At 41.4% G+C, this 19,753-nt stretch overlaps 2 protein-coding genes across 3 annotated transcripts in view; one reads left to right on the top strand and one right to left on the bottom strand.

Moving 5' to 3' along the window:
* Window positions 1-267: 267 nt before the first annotated feature.
* INTS12 (integrator complex subunit 12) lies at window positions 268-18,626 on the bottom strand. Its single transcript, XM_005484702.4, has 8 exons — window positions 18,495-18,626; window positions 17,115-17,268; window positions 12,371-12,534; window positions 9,038-9,184; window positions 8,327-8,514; window positions 4,366-4,525; window positions 2,914-3,066; window positions 268-1,240 (listed from the first exon to the last, which is right to left on the bottom strand). Exons 3-8 carry the CDS (start codon window positions 12,524-12,526, stop codon window positions 662-664), a joined length of 1,383 nt encoding a protein of 460 aa, XP_005484759.2. The 5' UTR covers window positions 12,527-12,534; window positions 17,115-17,268; window positions 18,495-18,626; the 3' UTR covers window positions 268-661.
* Window positions 18,561-19,753, top strand: part of GSTCD (glutathione S-transferase C-terminal domain containing) — a 45,763-nt gene continuing 44,570 nt past the window's right edge. The window contains exon 1 of one of the 2 annotated variants that reach the window (XM_005484700.3): window positions 18,561-18,662. The gene's annotated coding sequence lies outside the window, so the exon portion shown is untranslated. The remainder of the gene's footprint in view (window positions 18,663-19,753) is intronic. The other variant, XR_012580403.1, reaches the window with a different exon arrangement.

The following is a 19,753-nucleotide window of genomic DNA, read 5'->3' as shown; positions in this document are numbered from 1 at the left end:
GCAGATCAGGGGTAACAGTGGAGAGCTGGAGTACCTGATACTTCTCAAATACAGGATGGTTCTCTACATTTTAAGAAAACTTGAAGACAGTTTTGAATTTCTTCTTTAGCAAACTGCCAAAACAAAAATCTCAATCTAAATATACTGTTGTCAAACAGTTAAATTTTGAAATGAAAGTATTTTTTCCTCTAACAAGCTCTATAATTTGAGGCAATAAGTTCTGCACAATATTGAACATCTGAAGCATTTTAAGTACTGGAATATGGGGTGAAAGAAGAGTGGCAATGACTTTCCCAGATTAATAATAATTTTATTATTGACATTTAAGAATGATGGTTTCAGCAAGTTCAATTTATTAAGTATCTACACAAATGTGGGGGTTTTAATATTAAAAAATACCCAACATCTTCAATTTCAAGTTTCAGTGCTTTGAGCTACAAAACCAGGAGCACGTAATAATGAATTCCTCTAACATATCCAATTCACAGATTTGGAAAGGCAAAAGGAATACCGGAATTATTAAGGTTTGACCCTTGGTATTACACAAGGTTTGGGCTTCCCTGATTTAACCTCCTTCAGTCCAGTACCTGCGGGATTTCCTTTAAGAACAACACCGGCGGTGCTGTCTCCCGGAACACAACAACATCAGCAAGCAGCCAGCCTACTTCTTGAGCTTCTTTTGGGCAGCCTTCTTTTTAACCATTTGTAGCCGCTTCATGGCGTTGAGCTGGGACTCCTGCGAGGTGGGGCCCTTGAGGGGCGCGGGCTGGCTGCCGGTGTCGGCTGCGGCCTTGCCGCCGCTGCTGCCCGCGGAGCCGGAGCCGCCGCCGCCGTTGCCGCCGCCGGCCGCGCCGCCGGTGCCGGGGGCGGCGCCGCTGGGGCTGGGCAGCCCCGCCTTGCTCACGTTGTCGCTGCTCACCGAGCGGCTCAGCGTCGTCTTGCCCAGGGTCAGCGGCGGGGGAGGCTTCAGCTGCGCGGGGTTCGCGCTGTTGTTGGCAGAAGCTATTTTGGCCCCCAGTCCCGTCTTGGAAGTCGCCAGCCCTGACAAACCCACGGGTTTCTGGTTATTGGAAGAAGCCGCAGGCTTCCCGCCGGCGCTCTGTGCCGTCGATCCCAGCTTGGCAGTGGATGGGTTGGCAGAGGAGGTTTTGGCTGCAAATGCAGCCCATCCTGTAAGGCCACTCGTTGCTGAAGAGGAAACGCTTGTGCTGGCAGAGTTCCCCGAAACTGCTGCTGAGGTCTAAAATAAATAAGCATTCTTATTATAGCAGCATCTATTTGTGTAACACATCACAGCAGGAACACACTGAGCCTCTGATTCGGTTCTCTTCCCAGGAACACCCAGTGCACAATATTTCATCACTGGTCACCACAGCTGAAAAGTACTAACAAGAACAGGAAAGGATGCCAGATGCAGCCAACTTTCAATCTCCCAGGCACACAGAATATAGTATCCCTTCTCCCCTCTCTTCTGTACACTTAGCAGACTACCACACAGCACTGGGATCCCTCCACAAACAATAAAAGCCCAAATTTGTGAACTATATAAAAGGTGGTGGCTTGGCTGCTTTTTAATTTGCTTACTGTTGTTACCAGGTGTCACTTTTCAACAAGCTGACAGAAGCTCAGACAAAAATCAGACACTGAGCAACGAAGTATTGCATTTATTACAGTCTTACTGTCCAAGTAGCAGTATCTAAACTGTTTCCTTTCTTTGAATTAAAAAAAAAAAATACTATCCTATAGTCTTTTCCCATTCAGGTACTGCAAAAGACAAACTTTCTGCAAACATGGGTTCTCTTTGCCTGTGAAGCACTGTGCTATCTGCTCTGACTTCCCACACCTTAAACCCTACAATCCTCAGGCTTTGGGTGAGGATGATATGTTGATTTAAATCAGTTAGACCAAATGGCAGAGTCAAAACAAAAACTAAACCTCTCTACTCAAGTAATACTCCTTTTATGGTATACCCAGACAACTTCTAAACAATAAAGTTGATGGAAGAAATCAGGCCCCAAGTCTTACAACCTGTTTAGGCACATAAATAACTCTGCTGAGGTGAAAAAAGCCATTCACAAGCATGAGTACTAGAGCAATACCCATCCTTGTATTCATGATGGCTTGCATCCAGGCAGAGCTTTGAGCACATTAATAATTGCTTTGATTTTCAGATAAAACTGTGTTTTCCTAAGAAAGGGTCATGCTTTATGAGACTACTCTGTTATTTATTACACTACTTCTGGTTTACCACCTTTGACCATCTTGACTTTTTGACAATATTTTAACTAGGAAAACCAGAAACATGAAGCAACAAAAAATCAAAGAACAGAATCACAGAATGGTTTGGGCAGGAAAGCCCATATTTAAGCTCCCAAATTAAATCTCACAGACTCAGCAACACTTTCACTACAATGGAATCACAGAACCATCTAGGTTAGAAAAGACCTTCAAGATCATCAAATTCAAGTGTAAACTCAGCACTGTCAGTGCCACTATTGCCATGAGAAAAAACCTTCCAAGTGTCAAAATACACATAAGTTACTTGGCTACAGAGAGCAAATGACACATTTTATATGATCCACAAATGACAGAATGGTTCAGGTTGTGGAAAGGATTTTGAAATCATCTAGTTCCAATCTCCCTGTCATAGGCAGGGATGCCTTCCCCCAGACCAGGTTGTTCAGAGCCCCACCCAGCCTGATCTGGAACACCTCCAGGGATGGGGCATCCACACATGAAGTGAGGTTTTTTCCACCCATTCTTTCAGTGTTCATGCAAACCCACGATGCCCTGCTACTGATGACTATTTTCAATTATGGATCTTATGTGAAAAGATTGGTCTAATTGGGAAAAAACCCTATTAATCTGTGCAGGGCAACCAACTCTTCCTCTGGTAAATTTAAACTACATTACCTTGACTTCTGTTCTCTTGAATGCCAGAAAAGCTGGTGGGGTCTCAGGTTTTAACTTGATTTCTGGTTTCTTGACCAATGGATCCTTCAAAGCTGGTGCAACTGAAACCACTGCAGGAGCTGGTTTTTGAGGTGGTTTTTGTGTCTTCTGAGCCTGTGTAAGTGGTAGGATAAAAACACCCTGAATAAGTTAAGGGCCATATAACATGGACTGTTTTGACTGTTAACAAAAAGTATGAGCATTTTAAGATTGCAATCTAGCATTTACAATCTCAGGTTTAATGGTCCCTGAGAAAGGAGGCAACAGGGGATGTGGAGATGTGCTGGGTATGGTACTGAGGCCAGGGCCCAGCCAAAAAGCATCCTGAACAGAGCTTGCTATTTCAGTGTGGAAAGAGTGGCAGTGTTGATGCCTGGAGAGCAGGAAAGCACTGGGCCTTTACAGAACAAGGCACAGACAGGTGAGCTTGCAGAAGGCAAGGACACAGTCCAGCAGCACTGGGAGGTAGGCTGCAAGAGCCTGCTAAGAAATGGCAGTCAAAATGGCAGAATTCATGGCCAAAACAAAAAAAAAGGAAAGGTCACACTGAAGGCAACTGCTCCATGGCTAAACTGGCTACCCTGTGCAGGAACTGACCTCTAGCAAACACACCTCTGAGTTCAAAGGCCTGAAGATCATCCCAATAATCATATATTTCAGTCAGTGTTGGTACATCCTAGGCCAGGATCTTATTCTGCCTTCTTTCCTTGTTTCTAAGTGGAGCCATTTCAACAGATAACACTTGCTCAGTTATCAAAGAACAGTTTCAAAACACATTTTCTGCTGTATTTTTCTGTATTGTGGGTGTGATTTTGAAACATCAGAACTAAAGTCACTAATGTTCCATGCACCCAAAGCTCTTATGTTCCTTTCTCATAAGGAGATGAGTGGGAATCTGGTAGGATACTGTTCAGTCATGCAGATAAATCAAAATAAAGGCTTTTGTAAAAATTTTTTTTTAACTAGAATGTGCTACCCTCAGCTAATTTTTGACCCTGAGAACATTCAATATGTCAAACTGGAATTGGCAGTCTTGTCCTACAGCAAAAGAACCATTCACATCCAAAGCTCAGAAGAAAACTTAAACTGTAGAGCTATTAACTACAAGCTGAGTATCACCTGAAAAAAAAAAAAAAGAGGTTTTAAATTCTGCTTGCCAAGCAGGACACAATCCTATTTCACTTTTCTTCAGCCACCTGATTTTTAAAAAGCTTTGTTTAAGAAGTGCATTACAGAATACTCTTTGGGATGCTACATTAAAAACCACAGCTGCAGCAAGGGAAGCACTGCTGACAAAAATGGTTCTCTAACATGCTTCCTAAGACTTGTCTAACCCAGGAAATATTCTCACACAGTAGAAATAGCCTGCTGTATTCAAACAGTGCTCACATGAGACAAAAAACTGACTCCTACCATTCTCTTCATCTGCCTGGTACAGCGGGCACAGTACCAGACAAGCCGAGGATCATTCACTTCCTTGTCTGTCACCTGAGGTTTATGGCAGTCCTGGTGGTACAGATTATGGCACTCCTGACACTCCACTAGCTGATTCACAAAAGTAACTGTCATTTGCCTGCAGAGCAAATAGTTAAGAAGAGATTATGGGAGAAAGCACTTAAAAGATTATCCAATTGTTGAAAATTTTGCAAGGCTTAAGATAAAAAATAAAAATATTTTTCCTTTCACATATATTTTCTACCTGTGGCAAATCAAATGTATTCCTTTTCCTCCTGTATCAGTTCTTCCTAACTAAAATTTCAGAAATTTGGTATTTTTTAAAGGTAATTTTTTTCAAGAGATTTGAAGACATCCATTCTATTAAACATGTGTATATGACAGTGTTGATTTCTCTGTTTGATTTTTAGAGCAGAGATGTAAGTCTTGCCAGCTTTGGTTCACCTGGGCATTTTATGGATACATCACAGAACACCAATTACTTCCTCATTATAATAGCATGTGAGGGACAGTCTCCATTTGGGTAATTTTGCTGTCAGCTGCAGAGCAATACAGTTCAAGAACAAATAATTTCTCAATGACAAGCATGTAGGAGTGCTTTCTGCTGCAGGATTTAAAAGCCTCATCACCCAAGCTCTACGCTACTTTTGAAGATGTTTTATTAGCCATCCCTTTGGTCTCTACCCCATAAACAGACACGTGGAATTTGAGATAATACCAGAATCATGGAGAGATGGAATGGAAAGGATTAATTGTGCAGTCCTGCCTTGAAGCAAACATGCAAGCCGGTGATGAGGGCTTCATTTTGCGTGGGCCTTGCTGAAAGTAATCACGCTGTACAAATGACACATTAGTGATATATACATGGCTGGGAGTCTGCCTGTGAATTACCCAAATACCATTTTCCTAACGATTCCTCCTTTCAGATGACAAATCAAGCTATTTAATTGCTAAGCTGCTTTTGCTCATATCCCCGAGGAGCAGGTACCCAGGTAACCATGGAAACTCTATTTGTAGATACATGGGGAAAGGTAATCCCTTATTTCTTTATATAACAGAAAAACAAAGCCTGAAGGCATTGTCCATATAAGTACTGGAACATTTTCTAAGAAAGATTTCTCTTTTAAACAGGCTACTTAAAAACAGAAAGGGAAATCTTTCTGAAATCCTAGGGTCCATTATTTTACATTCAGGATATTGAAAAGATGTTTTGTTTGGTTTCTATTCCTAAATAAACTGGATCAGAAGAAACAGTCTCAAGGAGAGAGACTCACCCTACTTTAAAAATACAAAACCCAGCCCCCAACTGATTTAAAACCCATGAACTCTTCATGCTCAGAAACAAGTTACTTTTAAATTATTAGATTACTAAGAAATAAACCTAATGATTTTTTCCTTCAAAAACCAACCAACCAAACAAGTATTCATAGAAAATTAGGTGGTTGTTTCCAAACCAGTCTTTTAAAAGTATTTTTCTGGGAGGAAGACTTCGCTATCATCTACAAATTTCATGTAGTATTTCCTGCAGTATTTCTTTTTGTACAACTGAGGAGCCAGTGAGGAGCCTCCATAACTGGTGAGCTGTCGTGTTTTTCCCAGCCTACAAGTACTGGAGAGAATGAAGTTATTTTAATTTTCCTCCCCTCCTTATGCCTAACTCAGTAAAAAAGAATAACTAACTTGATATAAAAGAACAAGAACAAAAACACCACAGGCATCAACACTAATTACTCCGAATCACTATGAAAATACATTTGACACTTGGAAAATCTTGAAGAAATATTTCATGCCTCTACTTTAGTTTTTACATCTCTAAAAAGGAATAGTTAATATTCAAAAGCACTTTTTTGGATCTGTGAAGCCAAGTTGGGTTCTTGTTAGCTTGCCTTCTTAAGCAATATAAATATACACTCTTTTGCTATGAAATCCACCTACTCTGCAATTTGACATGTTTTCATTCACAACTGTTTGAATAATTGAGTTATTAAAAGACGTAATTTTAAAAATGTATAGGGACGTTATTATTTTGGCTCAAGATAAAAATTTTAAAAACATACTGGGATGTAAAAATTTTAAAAACATAACCGGAATGTCATTATTTCAGCTCACTCCAAAAGGGGTGCAATAAACAGAGGAATACTGTCTGACCAATGTGCTGGATTCAGAACTTTAAAGCACAAGTCCTCTGAAAAACATCCAGTCCAGTGTGAGCTGGAGACAGGCAACCACGTGACATCTGTTTCAGCAGATTCCATGTGAAATGAAAACAATCCAGAGTGTTGGGGTGACTGTTGCCACTCTCTGTCTAATGAGCTGTTCCTTCCCCAGCAGTGCTTCTCCCTCTGCCTGGCATCAGAGGGATTTTAGTTAGCCAGGGTAGATACATCTTTTACAGGAACACTCAAGTTGGTGACCATGAAGGGGTAGAAGCAAAGCTTCAGCAGCCAGGTTAAATAAACATGGACTGTGGAACAGCTAATGGAGCCATGTCTCTGGCCTGTGCCTTTCAAAGTCTTGGCTACACTGGGCACAGGAGTTGCATTTCCTTTCTCCTGTTTCTTTACTTTGCAGGCATTTCTCATTATGCCTGCAAGTGTTTTTCTTTGCCAGGGAAGACACAGAATTAATCATTCACAGCAGTCAAGACTGTAGAAATGAAACTTCATTATCCCCTCCTGCCAAACAAGGTAATACCTTACTATTTTTAGTAGCATTTTAACATGCCACTGAAGGGGGCTTTGCCTCTTTTAGGAGACAGCCAAAATGGAATTTGCAGGAAAAAAGGTAAAGTTCAGACATTTAAAAAAGGTAAAGTTCAGATACTTCTTCCTTTTTCAATGTCTCTAACAAGAAACTAAATATTTGAGCTAACACATGGGAGTAACATGAAACCCCATTGGACCCCAACTGGTCACCAGTATAATCATCTGTAACTACAGACATTTATCCTCTGTGCACTGACAACACCTCCCTATCTTCACAACAGGAATAACCATGGAAATGATGAAAGAATGATATTATAGCACACGCTTCCCAACTGGCTCAAGCTGAGCTAAAACACATAGTGCTGCCAAAAGGCCTGTGCCTCTTCTCTGTCCTCACTCTACACACACATGCCAGCATAAGCATTTACTGTTACTGAGCTGACTGAAACCCAAACCTACAGAAAAACCCACGTGGAGAGCTGATCCAGGGGCTGATTCAGCTGACCACAAACTGGACTGGCAATACACCCCCCTAAACAGTCCAGGGAGGGAGGTAAAACTGGGAGAGCCAAACTGTTCCTTTTGGCAGCATTGGGGCCTAACAAGGATATAAATGGTCTGTGAAACAAAATCCTGGTGTGAGTGATTTGACCCTGGGGTAGTTATTCAAAAGTATTTTGCATATCTGTTAACAATAAATGAACTGCTAGTACCATGTTAATAAGTCCAGATTTAGAGCCCTTACTGGAACCTAAAAACAACCTGTCTTCACTGCTGATATATTTGCTGATAAAACATGGCTATGTGTAAACTAATGTCAAATGATTAGGGAAAGAAGAGCAACACATACAGATCTCATATTAATACTACCTAAAAGTACTTTCAGATAAGAACTGATTTTTAAAAAAACACTTATTGCTAGCCATTAATATTTTGTTTTGTGATAATTGAAAAATGTATTTGTCATGATAGGTTTTGCATCTTATCTAGTTTTATTTTCACTTGTCCTTTCCTGCAGAAGAAAAGCTGGTTCACTCTCTAAAAGTTTCATTTTCAAGAAACCATTCTTATTCATGAAGGAGCCTTAAATGCATTATCAATTTTGGATATTAAGCAATTAAGTTGTTTCCAGGATAAAAACTTTGAGAAGCATTAACTTGATTAAAAAAAAAAAGGTAACTACACCTAGCTAGAAAGAAGCAATGCTGACTTACCTGCAAACAACACAGGCTAATCCCATTTCCATGGCAAAGTCATCAGCACTGGTTTCCTCAAAGCTGGATAAATCAGGCATGGATAAATCCTTGCTGGTCTGAACTGTAATAGGAGAGGACCGAGCCTCCTGCTTCTCCACCCTGGGCTTCTTTGGAGCATCAGCTCCTTCAGCAGGATCCCCTTTTGTCTGGTAAACACACACACAGAGAATGTGAAAATGGAACAAGCTAGCAGATTATTAAAATGAGTTAAAATGGAACAGTTCTATTAGCAGTATAAGAAGGTGTACTTTATGCAGCATACACACAATGTATTTTCTTTAATTACATATTTTCTTTAAAATATTTATGAACTAGAAGCTTAAGCTCCCTTTTTGTACTTCACCTCAAAATCCTTGAAAAAGCTTTGGGAATATCACATTTCAACTTGCTACATTTTAGTAATCTTTTATGAGATAATCTCCTAGGATTTAAAATACAGAATGGTTTGGAAGGCATCCCTTAAGTCCAACCTCCCCACAACGAGCAGGAAAAATAATCACAGAATAATTACAAGAAGACATTTATTAGATTGCCTAAATGGCAACATGACTGGCTAATGTAACTCACAGGCTAGATGAGCTGAAGAGGAGTTGAAAAGGGGAGCTTCTGTCTAAAACACCTTTGAGTTCATTAATCAAGTTATTTCACTAGAGAACAAAAATAGCTTACTTTATCTGCAGATCTCTTTTCTGTTTCTTTTTTCACCTTTTCTGATGCAGTGGGCTTGCCATTGTTGTTGCCAGAAGGCAAACTGGATGAAGCTTTAGGTTCTTGCTTAATGGGTTTGGTGACAGATACTTTTGGTTGCTCTACTTCCTGGAAACAGAAACAAAACTTGAAGCCAAATTCTGCTGTTCAGTTCCTACCTAATTTGCAATTAGTGAGATAACAGGACAGGCAAACAATATGCCATACAACACTGATCTACATATACACTTTCTATATTAAAAAAACAATTTCTTAAAATATTTTCATATTACATCAACAAATTAGTGCTTAAATTGCAGAGAATTAATAAAATCTTCCCTTACCACTCACCTTTCTGAGGAAAAGGTGCTCCTTTTCCAAAGACAGATCCTCTTTGGAACATTAATTAAAAAGGAGACATTTCTGCTTTTAATATTCAAAGAGGTAATGAACATGAATTTTCAGATAGTTCTAGGGACAAAATTCAATATAAGCTAAAAACACAAGCTAACAACTGATATAATCAGACATCAATAATTCATTCCTTCATGGAGAGAAATATTGACCTCCTCTTAATCTCAGTCCATATTTGTCTATCAGATTAATAAATTTAGATATCAACAGAAATCAATTGTTCTTATTAAAGACACATTAGTGTCAGCAAATGGATAATAATCAGGAGAGCCTGTGTGGTGGTTTGACCAGGAAGAAGTGGGAATTCTGGGATGCTGTGGTCAAACCAATGGATGTTCGGAGTTTGATACTGGCACCTGGTGTAGCCAGTGGGGTTTGGACACACCTCCGAGAATACACAGGGGTTAAAAAGCAGAGCTTCGGCCCTGGGAAGCTCTCTTGGGACGTCGAGGAGAAGAGTTTGGATCTCCCTCCCCTGTCCAGCCGCTGCTGCTGGGCGGGGGAGGGGCAGCCATGCGGTAGGCCCGGGGCCTGGACAGAGATGGGGGTGAGAAGGCCCTCAAGGATGGAAGGGTGGAGGAGCCCCAAGAGACATCGGGCAGACATTCCCCCCCCCCAGGAGAGAGAGAGAGGGAGAGTCGGCGAGACGGAATGTGATAGCAGCCGGCCCAGGAGGAGAAAGGGGGGAGAAGGGTGCAGCCCAGCTGGCCGCAGCAGCAGCGCGTGTGGGAGTATCGTCGTTCTGAGACAGGCAGAGACTGCACTTTTTAACCCCTTTCTTTCATGATTGGGGCCTTGCAAGAATGCTGATCCTCCTCGGAGCTGACTAAGAAGGGAGATAAGAGATAAGATGAAACAAGGACCTGGCCCGAAGGACGTAGAGAAGACTGGCTGAGTGAAGAGAGAGATGCTTGGAGTGGCCTTTTGGCTGGACTTTTCTTGTGGCCATGGACTCAGTTTGTTCCTGTGACACAGAGACTGCACTTAGGGGGAGGCAGTGCCTCAGAACCAGGAGGGTTCATTGTGGGGACCCCTCGGCCCCAGGGGGTTGGAAAAATATGGGGGGGACAGATGTCCCAAAGCAGAGACTGTGCCTTTTTGGAGTGAGACAAGGCATCCTTAAAAGACAACCCTAAAAGCAGCTCTGGTCCATGCACGGTGGTGAGAGCACTGGGCATGGAAGGAAGATGTCACAAGCGGCAAAAGGACTTTCCGGGCGGTGCCGAGTGACATTGGAAGCACAGAGGTTTCAGCGTGTTTCCAGGGGAAGCCTATGGAACAAGAAGGACTCCTCTCCTCTTCATGAACTGAAGTTTGAGTATACTAAAGGGTGGTGCCAGGCTGGGCAGTTGGTGATTTGGGAGAATGTATCGGATTGGGGAATTCAGGTAGTGGGGAGGAGGAAAGTGGTTTTTTTGTAAGGTTTTCAATTTTTTTTTTCCTTTTCCTTATAGTTTTCCCTATTTTCCTGTAGTTTAGGTAATAAAGTGTTCTTTATGTTTAAGCTGGAGCCTGTTTTGCTTATTCCTGGTCACATCTCACAGCAGACACCAGGGTGAGGGCATTTTCATGGGGGCACTGGCTCTGTGCCAGGCTCAAACCATGACAGCCTGTAAATGAGTGACAGTCACACTGATGGGCATGAACAAGGCACCCCTCCCAGCTGGTAAGATGGGAGCAATTCTCTGCTGTGTACTGGGACAGGTCCTCAGCCCTGAGCTTCAGCCCTCCAAAGTTCCTTGACTTGACTGTGGTAATCCTGTGCTCCCTACTCTCTTCTTGGATTTCATGGTCAACCACAAATTCACCCTGCAGCCTGAAAATGCAAGAAGAATGCTTGTACTTTTTTTCATTTCTGACCTTCGCAGTCCTGCTGATATTGGATATATACTGAAAAGAGAATGAAAGATTTCTTCCTCTGGCCTGAGCTGCATTTTCACCTGAGGGCAGGTGACTTCCAGCAAAGCTGTTATTAGAATTGGCTTCCCAAACCTCTCTGCACTGTTATTCTGCTCCCTGCTTCCTCCTCAAACCACACATTTCTTTTTTGAGCTCTGAGATGAAGGGCACCTGAGAGTTTTGAGACCTGTGTTAGGTTTCAGGGAGTTAATAGAAAGGAGTTAGACCACACAGTAAAGCGTGATGTATGCTGAGCAGCACTAGTGCCTTTCAGTTATTTGGAGACACGTAGAAATGAAATATTGCAAATGTATCAGCATACAGCCCATCACTAGAACACAGCAGGCTGACATGCAGGCATCCTAGGGGAGAACAAGACCTCATTATCCATATGGCAATACACAGCAGCACAAGGATGGCCCTGCTTGGCTATTTCCATACGCTCATCTCACAGTCAAATATTCTCTCTAGCAGGTGCTCAGTGATTTTCAGTAGATGAAAAGTAATGTTTGTCCATTGGACAGCAGTGGTTTCGGCCTGCAAATAATTTCTGCTTTGAACCACTTGGTGGTTTTCTCCTATGACTTCATCAACAGAATTTCAAGGAAAGAGATACAGCTTTATCGGTAAATAGTGTATTTTGTTTCTTATTTCTCTGTGGCAAATGTAATCTATATATTAAAGAACTTTTAGCTCTGAAATGTAACTGCAGAAATATGTAAATTTGAGTGCACCTTACACAGCATGTCTGATATAATGCTGAATATCTCTTTTAAGTCTTGGTGGATCAACAAGGTAAAGAGATTTTTTTCCCATTAACTTCCATTAATTGAAAGGATTATATTGTATGGAAAAGGGGAATGATGAATATGAACACTCCATAATTACTTTTTCCTCAACTTCTGATTCTCTTTTAACTTCCCAGCTGTAGGAGAGGGACCAAGCCCAGCAGGAGCTCTATGAAGGCCCACAGAAAGGAGCCATGCTGCCCAACGCCCGTACCTTCTGAGAGGGACGGTAGCTGGAGTCGGTTCCTCTGGCCAGCGACTCGTCCAGGAGCGCTTTCAGCTTCTCAGCAGAGTCCTTGCTCTTGGAGTGCAAAAAGCCCAGGGCCTTCAGAAAAATGGGATCCAGCTCCAAGTTCACTGTAGCAGCCATAGTTGCGTCTTCAATGTGAGTTAAAAGGAAAACGAAAAACAATGACAACTTTATTCACATGGAGCATAATTCAAACAGCATATGGCAAATAGAAGATTTCTTTTCTTTTTAAAATGTAATTGTATTAAACCACAGCAAGGATTACATGTGAATTAATTATCATTAAAGATGGCTGTGAACTTCAGTGCTGCAGAACTTAGAATATGACTGGACATCTGAAATGTCAAATTCATTCTCTGGCATATATGATATTCAGAAATGAAACTCATCATACTTATGTAAATGAAAAAAAATCATATAATGATATTTATAATAACATATTATATAATATGTTATTAATATATATTAATAACATATTATTGATATTTCATATATAAAAATATTGAGAAGTATTCAAAATAAATATTAACTTCAAAAAAAGCAATCACCACCTTTCTCCTTAACACTTTTTGCACATACAGTGATTTCTAACTCATTGATCATTTAAGAGCAACTAGGAAAAATCTTACTTGTAGAAAAATTAACTTTTGAAACTTCTGAAAAGAACAGGTCATTGTAGCATGTAAGATATGAACAGCTAGTATATTATTATTATGTATATATATATATACACACATATATATATACACACACATATATATATACATAAAATAGCTGAAAAATACATTCTTAAATTAAGCTGAAACAGTGAAAAGATTTGTAATTCAGATTGTGACCTATCCACATACTCATGTGACAATCTAAGTGTAATGTCATATAATGACTATCCAGAGCTGCGAGATGCCACAGTGTCCATGGAAATAGAATAAACTGAGGAAAACGTTACAATGACTTTAAAAAACTTTGCCTCAAAGCAATATATTCCTGCACTCTGGAGCACTGTGTTAATTTCTTTAAAAAACTCTAAGGAATTTACACCAGAAATTGTTCCTACAAAGATGGATAGCTAATTTAAATCAGTAAATGACAATAATTTAAGAAATAACATGGGGAAGTTTCCTGATCTTTTCTAAAAATGTATGAGAAGCGTTATTGTTATTAATCCCGTTAAGTCTCATTTAAAACACATCAAGATGTTTGTGGGTTTGGGTTTTTACCTACAATAATCTAGAAGACATTCTTGAAAAACCTTTCATGAGTTCTTTCATCAAAAGCACTGTCTGGACAGCTTTTTCAGCTGAAGCTTCTAAGGTCCTGTCTGATTAATTCCTTTTGATATTCATGGCAGTGAACTGTTACCTCTCTGGCCAAAACACCAGCACTGGTTCCCTCCACACCTGCCTACAAGTCCCACGAACCTTTATCTCATGCTGAGCTTTCACGAGACACCAGAGAATCGCTTGACTGAGATCATCAAGGAGTTCAACACACAGAACTTCACAGGCATTTTATCAATGGACCCAGCAGAGAGTTAAGAAACCTCTTCAAGAGCTTCCTCTCTCTTCCTTAATCTTTGCTACTTGACAAATCATTTTCTGGTGGCCACAGAACTTCTGCCAGGCAGTGCTACCCACCAGCTACTCGGCTGTGCCACTGATCAAGCACAGACTGCAGCACAAGCCCTGTCCCACAGTTCGGTCTCTCTCTGATGATGACAAAAAGTGAATTCACAGAGCACAGGGAGCACATACCCTCTTTTCTTTATTCATCTACCTCTGATAAATGTTCAGGCTGCTCTTGAGATCTGTGGGTAGATTATGTCCCACACTTCTTTGTTCTGTGAACACGCCTTCCAAGTGTCAGCACCACACACTTAAACCAGGACTCTGCTAAACCCTCTGTTTAATGAAAACTTCAGAATCAAAACACTAATTTCAGAAATTTTGTAGAACTCTCTGTTAAAAAAATCCTTCAAGTTCTTCTCTGAGCAAAAGAGGATTTCTAGTAGGAATATATACTTGTGTACATGAGAAACAGGCAGCCATTCACAGCCATTCTCTAATATTTTGAGAATAAATGTAAACATAATTCAATTTTCATCTCTCTGAAGGTAACACTTCCCAGATTTGTTTCTAGCTCTAGCTTTTTAAAGACATATATTGAAAGGAACCGTTAAACCCCACATTTCAAAAGGGTTCGCCATACTTATTCCTTTATTTGCTATGTAATTACAGCAGTTCCTTCTCTGTTCTTGAGGACAATTATAATGTCCCAGGCTACTAAACTTACGACTAAGATTTCACAAGAAATTTCTCATGAGAGGAGAGGAAAGTGGGCTTCGTAAAGAGTTCAAGTATGCTCAGTTTAGGAATGTATTTTCAAATTTAAAAAACCTATTACTGAGTTAGAGAAGGGAAGTATATTCAAAGGAAAAATGAACACATCACTAACTGTCTTAAAAACAGCATCATCTGAAAAAAGCAAATTGATAATTATGCTCTCCTTATGGGACCATAATAACACTGCTGTCAAACAGGTTACTAACAACATCTGTCCTGGTCCAAAAGGCAAATTATTGCTTTTGCAGTGGCCCTTTCCAGATGTTTACAGCTCAAACTGTTTTCAAGTATCAAACAGTGGACTGACACTGTTTCATTAATTCATGTTTTCCTGCACAAACTGCTCCTCTGGCAGTCACGTCAGCATACAGCAATGTGACAGCCTTGAGAAAAGGACAGCAGAGTGTTTCACTGATGATGCCACAGGCTATTCTGTAAGACAGACTTCCTTGACTTTCTTCTTGAAGTGGAATCTTAGTATAGGAAATAAAAATTAAAATGCTATTTAGAAAAGAGTGAGTATGACTCTGTCTTTTCTGCATTAGATTGATAATGAGCTGTGAGATCAGAGGGCTGTGTTAAAACCCCTGAACCCTGAGCAGAACAGGTTTTGCACCAAGCAAGCACATCCTTCAGCCTAACCCTAAAAGCACCTTTCTCACTGTAGGTTTCTGTTACCTCCCAAGGTGGGCTATTCTAAGTGATTTAAATCTATGGGGAAACATAGATGTCATTCAGTGAGTTGTTATTCTTAAAACACCCAAGAAGTTTAGGATTCTTTAATTTCTTGAGTATACTATTGTCTTTTGCCAAATACAATTGACCTTAACTGTGCACTCTACAGAACACATGGTCTTCCAATTTAAAACTTACTAGATTTATAGGGTGTAGGAGCCTTCTTCTTTTTTCATTCATTTGCCATCTACTGTTTTGCATACCTGCCCATGTGTTATCTTATTCACCATAACTTGCAGCCAAATGGATCTACTTCCACTACATTTTCAGATATGGTCATATATTCAACCATTTGTTTCTGAGCTCCTATTCCTATTATTTTCTGAAGCAGGTGTACTATTAAAGATGTTTTTCCAGGAAAGTACACCTCTTCTATTTACATTGCAACGCTATTATGGACTTCTGCTATTATGACATCATTTTATAGACTCATCAATATTTTTATTTTTCACTGCCATTTATGATTAAAAGGCCTTTCACTCACATATTCTTTTCAGCTACCTTCAAGATCTGTAGCAGCTACCTTAAAACACAGTCACATGAATCAACAGCTTATAATTCCTTCCAACACACTCACTGCACTGCTTTTCATTTACTACCATATAATAAATTCACTTTTTCCTGTCATTTGGATCCTTTTGTTCCTCAGAATTTACCTCCTTCCTGACTACATCTATTAACAAGTGACAGGGGCAGATTTCGCTTATTTACCAATAATGCCTCTTACAGGTCACTTTCAGACCTGATGAGTCTTAACAAAGTAGATCAAGGAAAATCTTAAAAGAAGAAAAAAAATGAACTTCTATTTTCAGTTTTTGCTACTTAAGTATCTTAATCAGCACTTGATTTATGACAGGATAATTTCTCAGTAACTTTCCACAAGGGACATTTCAAAACTCACACACTTCAGTAGTCTGGATAACTGTATTAATGAGAACAATTGTATTAATCAGTTCTAATTTCCTTGTCATCATCTTAAAAGAATCTTCTAAGACACGAATAAGATCTCCTGCTATGGAGTTACTAGTACTGGCATCCTTAATTTTACATTCTATTCTACAACATATTTTATAGTGTTCTTTTAAATTAGTATTCCAATCAATATCACTGCAACCAGCTTATCCAATATTTTAAAAATTACACTAATGCCCTATATTTGCTCTTTTCTCCACAAAACCAGCAAATTATTTTAGGATTACAGAATCATGCCTTGTGGAAAGGACCCCACAAGTCACCCTCTGCAGCCTCCTGTTCAATGTAAAGTCAACACCTAATTCAGACCAGCTTGCTCAGGACTTTTCTAGCTGGATCCTGAAAATCTCCAAAGACAGGAATGCACAAATCTTTCTGGGCAACCTGTCCCATTGCCTCACTGTCCTCATTTCCTTGCTTTAAACTGGAGGTTTTAAGTTGTGCTGTCTCTCCTTCTCCCACTGTGCATGGGAGTACAAAGACTGGTTCTATCCTTCCAATAATATCCTCAGGTAAATTAAAGTTCCCATTCTATCCCCCTAAGCCCACAGCAGATGGTATCCAACACTCCATCTCCAGATCTAGCTATTTAGTCACAGAGGATGTGCAAATTGATCAGGCATGATTTATGCTTGGTAGATCCAGCTATGCCCAGTTTTTACCTTCTTATGCCACAAATGGCTTCCTCCACAATGCCTCTTCAGCAGGAAGGAATGAGGCTGATCAGTCTGTAGTTCTCCTGCTTGTCCTTCTTGCCCTTTATGAAGATAAGATTTGCCTTTCTCCAGTCTTTGGGATCTCCCTCAGTTTCATGGCCTTTAAAAGACGATAGAAAGCAGCTTTGTCTTCACACTGTCAGTTGATGGCACCCTTGAACGCAGTCTACCCCGGCCCATGGACTTATCAGGGAAACAACCCTGCCTCAATCCTCTCCCACAACTTGTAGTTCCTCCTCTCCTTAAGCTCTGCCTTGTGGTAAAAGGCCTTGGGACACCTTACAGGTCAAGTCTGTGGCAAAGAAGTCATCAACCCTTATCTGTTTCTGCTGTCACTAACACTTGTTCCACGCAGCAGTGGCGACATATTTTCCTTGTGAATCCTTTGCCTGATAAATGGCATGATGCTTGTGAGTGCCTTTCAACTCAGGATATTTTGTGATCACTGTACCTGCACCACTGAGATTTGTTAAGCCCTGCTACCAATGAGCTTCAATATTCTGCAGAAAATGGACCTGAAGGTGTTTCAACACATTGGCTTAAGCCACTGGTTAATTGAGTACGCCTCCACTACTGTTTTCACCTTTGCAATACTCAACGTCCACACTGAAACTTATCAAGTGTACAAATTCCTAGATATCATCCTCCTGGTAATTTCTCAGAGAGAGAAGCAAACTTTAGTTAAATTTCTGAAACAGCTACACCAAAGCCACGACGTGACCCTCTGCAACCTATTTGCTGCGAATTTCTCCCTGGGAATTTCTTTTTACCAAGGAAGGAAAGGCCTCTCATCTGAAAGCAACACTTTAGAATGCTCAAAAGAATAAAATACCACCGTGCTACAACTATTATTGCCCCGCATGGACGTGTACCCAGGAGGGGCCGTCCCTTGGCACCGCCGTGTCCCAGAGGGATAGCGCCGCTCCCTCCGGGCCCCCGGGACACCCAGAGCTCACCCGGCCCGAGGGGAAGAGCGGCCAGGGGTGCCCGAGGGCTCCCTCTTCCTCCCTCCTGCCAATCACCCTATTTCTCCCACCCAAACTCACCCTTACTGTCCTCTCCCAGCCCCTTTTTACTTATCCCTAACGCCTGCTCCCGCTCCCAAATCCCCTTTGCCTCCTCCCAACCCCCTCTTCCCCTCCCAACCCCAAAATTCCCTCTTCCTGGCCAAACCCCCTCTTCCCTCTCTCAGCTCCCCTCTTCCTTCATCCTCCCAGTCGCTCTCTGCCTCCTCCCAATCGCCCTCTTCCTTCCCCCAAATTTCCTCTTTCCGATCCTCTCTCTTCCTCCTCTCAAGTCCCCTCTTCCCGCCCGCTGGTGTCTCACCGGAGACGAGAACGAAGAGGAGGAGGAGGAGGAGGAAGGCGCCCCGGCAGGTCCGCCGCCACCGCAGTCCCCGCGCAGCGCGGGCGGTGGGCGGCAGTTCCGGGCGGTGCGTGCGGGCCGGGGCGGCGCAGGAAGGGGCGGAGCCGGGGCGGAAGCGGCCGGGCCGGGGTAAGGAAAAGGAGCGGGAGAAAGGGCAGGATAGAGGGGAGGTGGTGATGGCAGAGTCCTGGGGATGGTTTGGCAGCGCTGCTTGGGCACTGAGAGCAGCTGGGAGCAGAGCCTTTAGCGAGCGGGGCTGCCAGGGAGCCCTGGTTCGATGGTGTCGCTCTCAGCCGGGCTCAGGCGTGTGGAGCCGTCCGGAATCCCGGCTCCGTCCGCGGAGTCCCGGCTCTATCCCCCGTGTCCCGCCCGCGTCTGGCTCTCCAGAGCCGTCCCCAGCTTCCACTTCATTCCTAGAACCGCCTGAAGCTCGGCTCCGAATCTCTTCTGTGTTTCCCTCTTCTATGCAGAAGTGGCTCTGAACGCATCCAGTAAATGGATCGTCTTGGATAGAAATATAACTCTAGGCTCTCCAGTTATGTGCCTTAAAGCACAAATAATGCTGTGCACCAAGTTAAATATTTGGCGCGTTTTGAAATGGCATCATATGAAACATTTCTCAAATGCTAACGCGCCTGCTTGACAAAAGTTTCGTTTTACTGTATAGTAATCAACCAATTAATAGGATCTTTTTCAGGGACTAAAAGGAAACTAAAAAAATTAAGGACAAATAACTAACATGTAGTTAGTTATTTGTCTTTAATTTTTTAATGGGAAACGCTTGTCTTTAAAGCGGTGGTTTTCTTTATCACGTTGTTAACAGGGCAGCTGAGTGAAACTTATTTAACTGTTGTTTAGTGCATGTTTCCTTTTGAAAAGGAAAGAAAATGGTAAGGAACAGCACTGCTAGTGAAAGTTACCCTTACATAATATTTATAATTATTAAGTAGGTGTCTTTTATATACCAAAGGTAGGCAGCATTATTTATCTTTGTTTTTTAAGTTTTGATGTAAATCCTGTATTGATCATTGCTTTTCATTTTCCCTCTTTCAAACAGTGGCTACTGTAAATACAGCCAATAGAATAAAAAACTATCTATTCTCGCAGAATTTATGGTCTAATTAGAGAAAAAAGTTCTGGGAAAAAAATACTGTGAGCAAATAGTGCAATGTCTTATTAGGTTTGGTTAGTTCTGTATTGCACATTTCATTTTATTGTGT

This window comes from Zonotrichia albicollis, chromosome 5, assembly GCF_047830755.1.
Source record: "Zonotrichia albicollis isolate bZonAlb1 chromosome 5, bZonAlb1.hap1, whole genome shotgun sequence".
Classification (NCBI taxonomy): domain Eukaryota; kingdom Metazoa; phylum Chordata; class Aves; order Passeriformes; family Passerellidae; genus Zonotrichia; species Zonotrichia albicollis.
Note: the sequence above shows the minus strand (reverse complement) of the source record. Positions and strands in the feature narration are given on the sequence as shown.

What these genes read in the sequence shown, in the direction of transcription:
- INTS12 (XM_005484702.4), bottom strand. Translation starts at nt 12,526, where the DNA reads ATGGCTGCTACAGTGAACTTGGAGCTGGATCCCATTTTTCTGAAGGCC. An exon ending in GCTACCGTCCCTCTCAGAAG is followed by an intron (nt 9,185 to 12,370) that starts GTACGGGCGTTG and finishes TTCTGTTTCCAG; the next exon opens with GAAGTAGAGCAACCAAAAGT. An exon ending in AAAAGAGATCTGCAGATAAA is followed by an intron (nt 8,515 to 9,037) that starts GTAAGCTATTTT and finishes TGTGTTTACCAG; the next exon opens with ACAAAAGGGGATCCTGCTGA.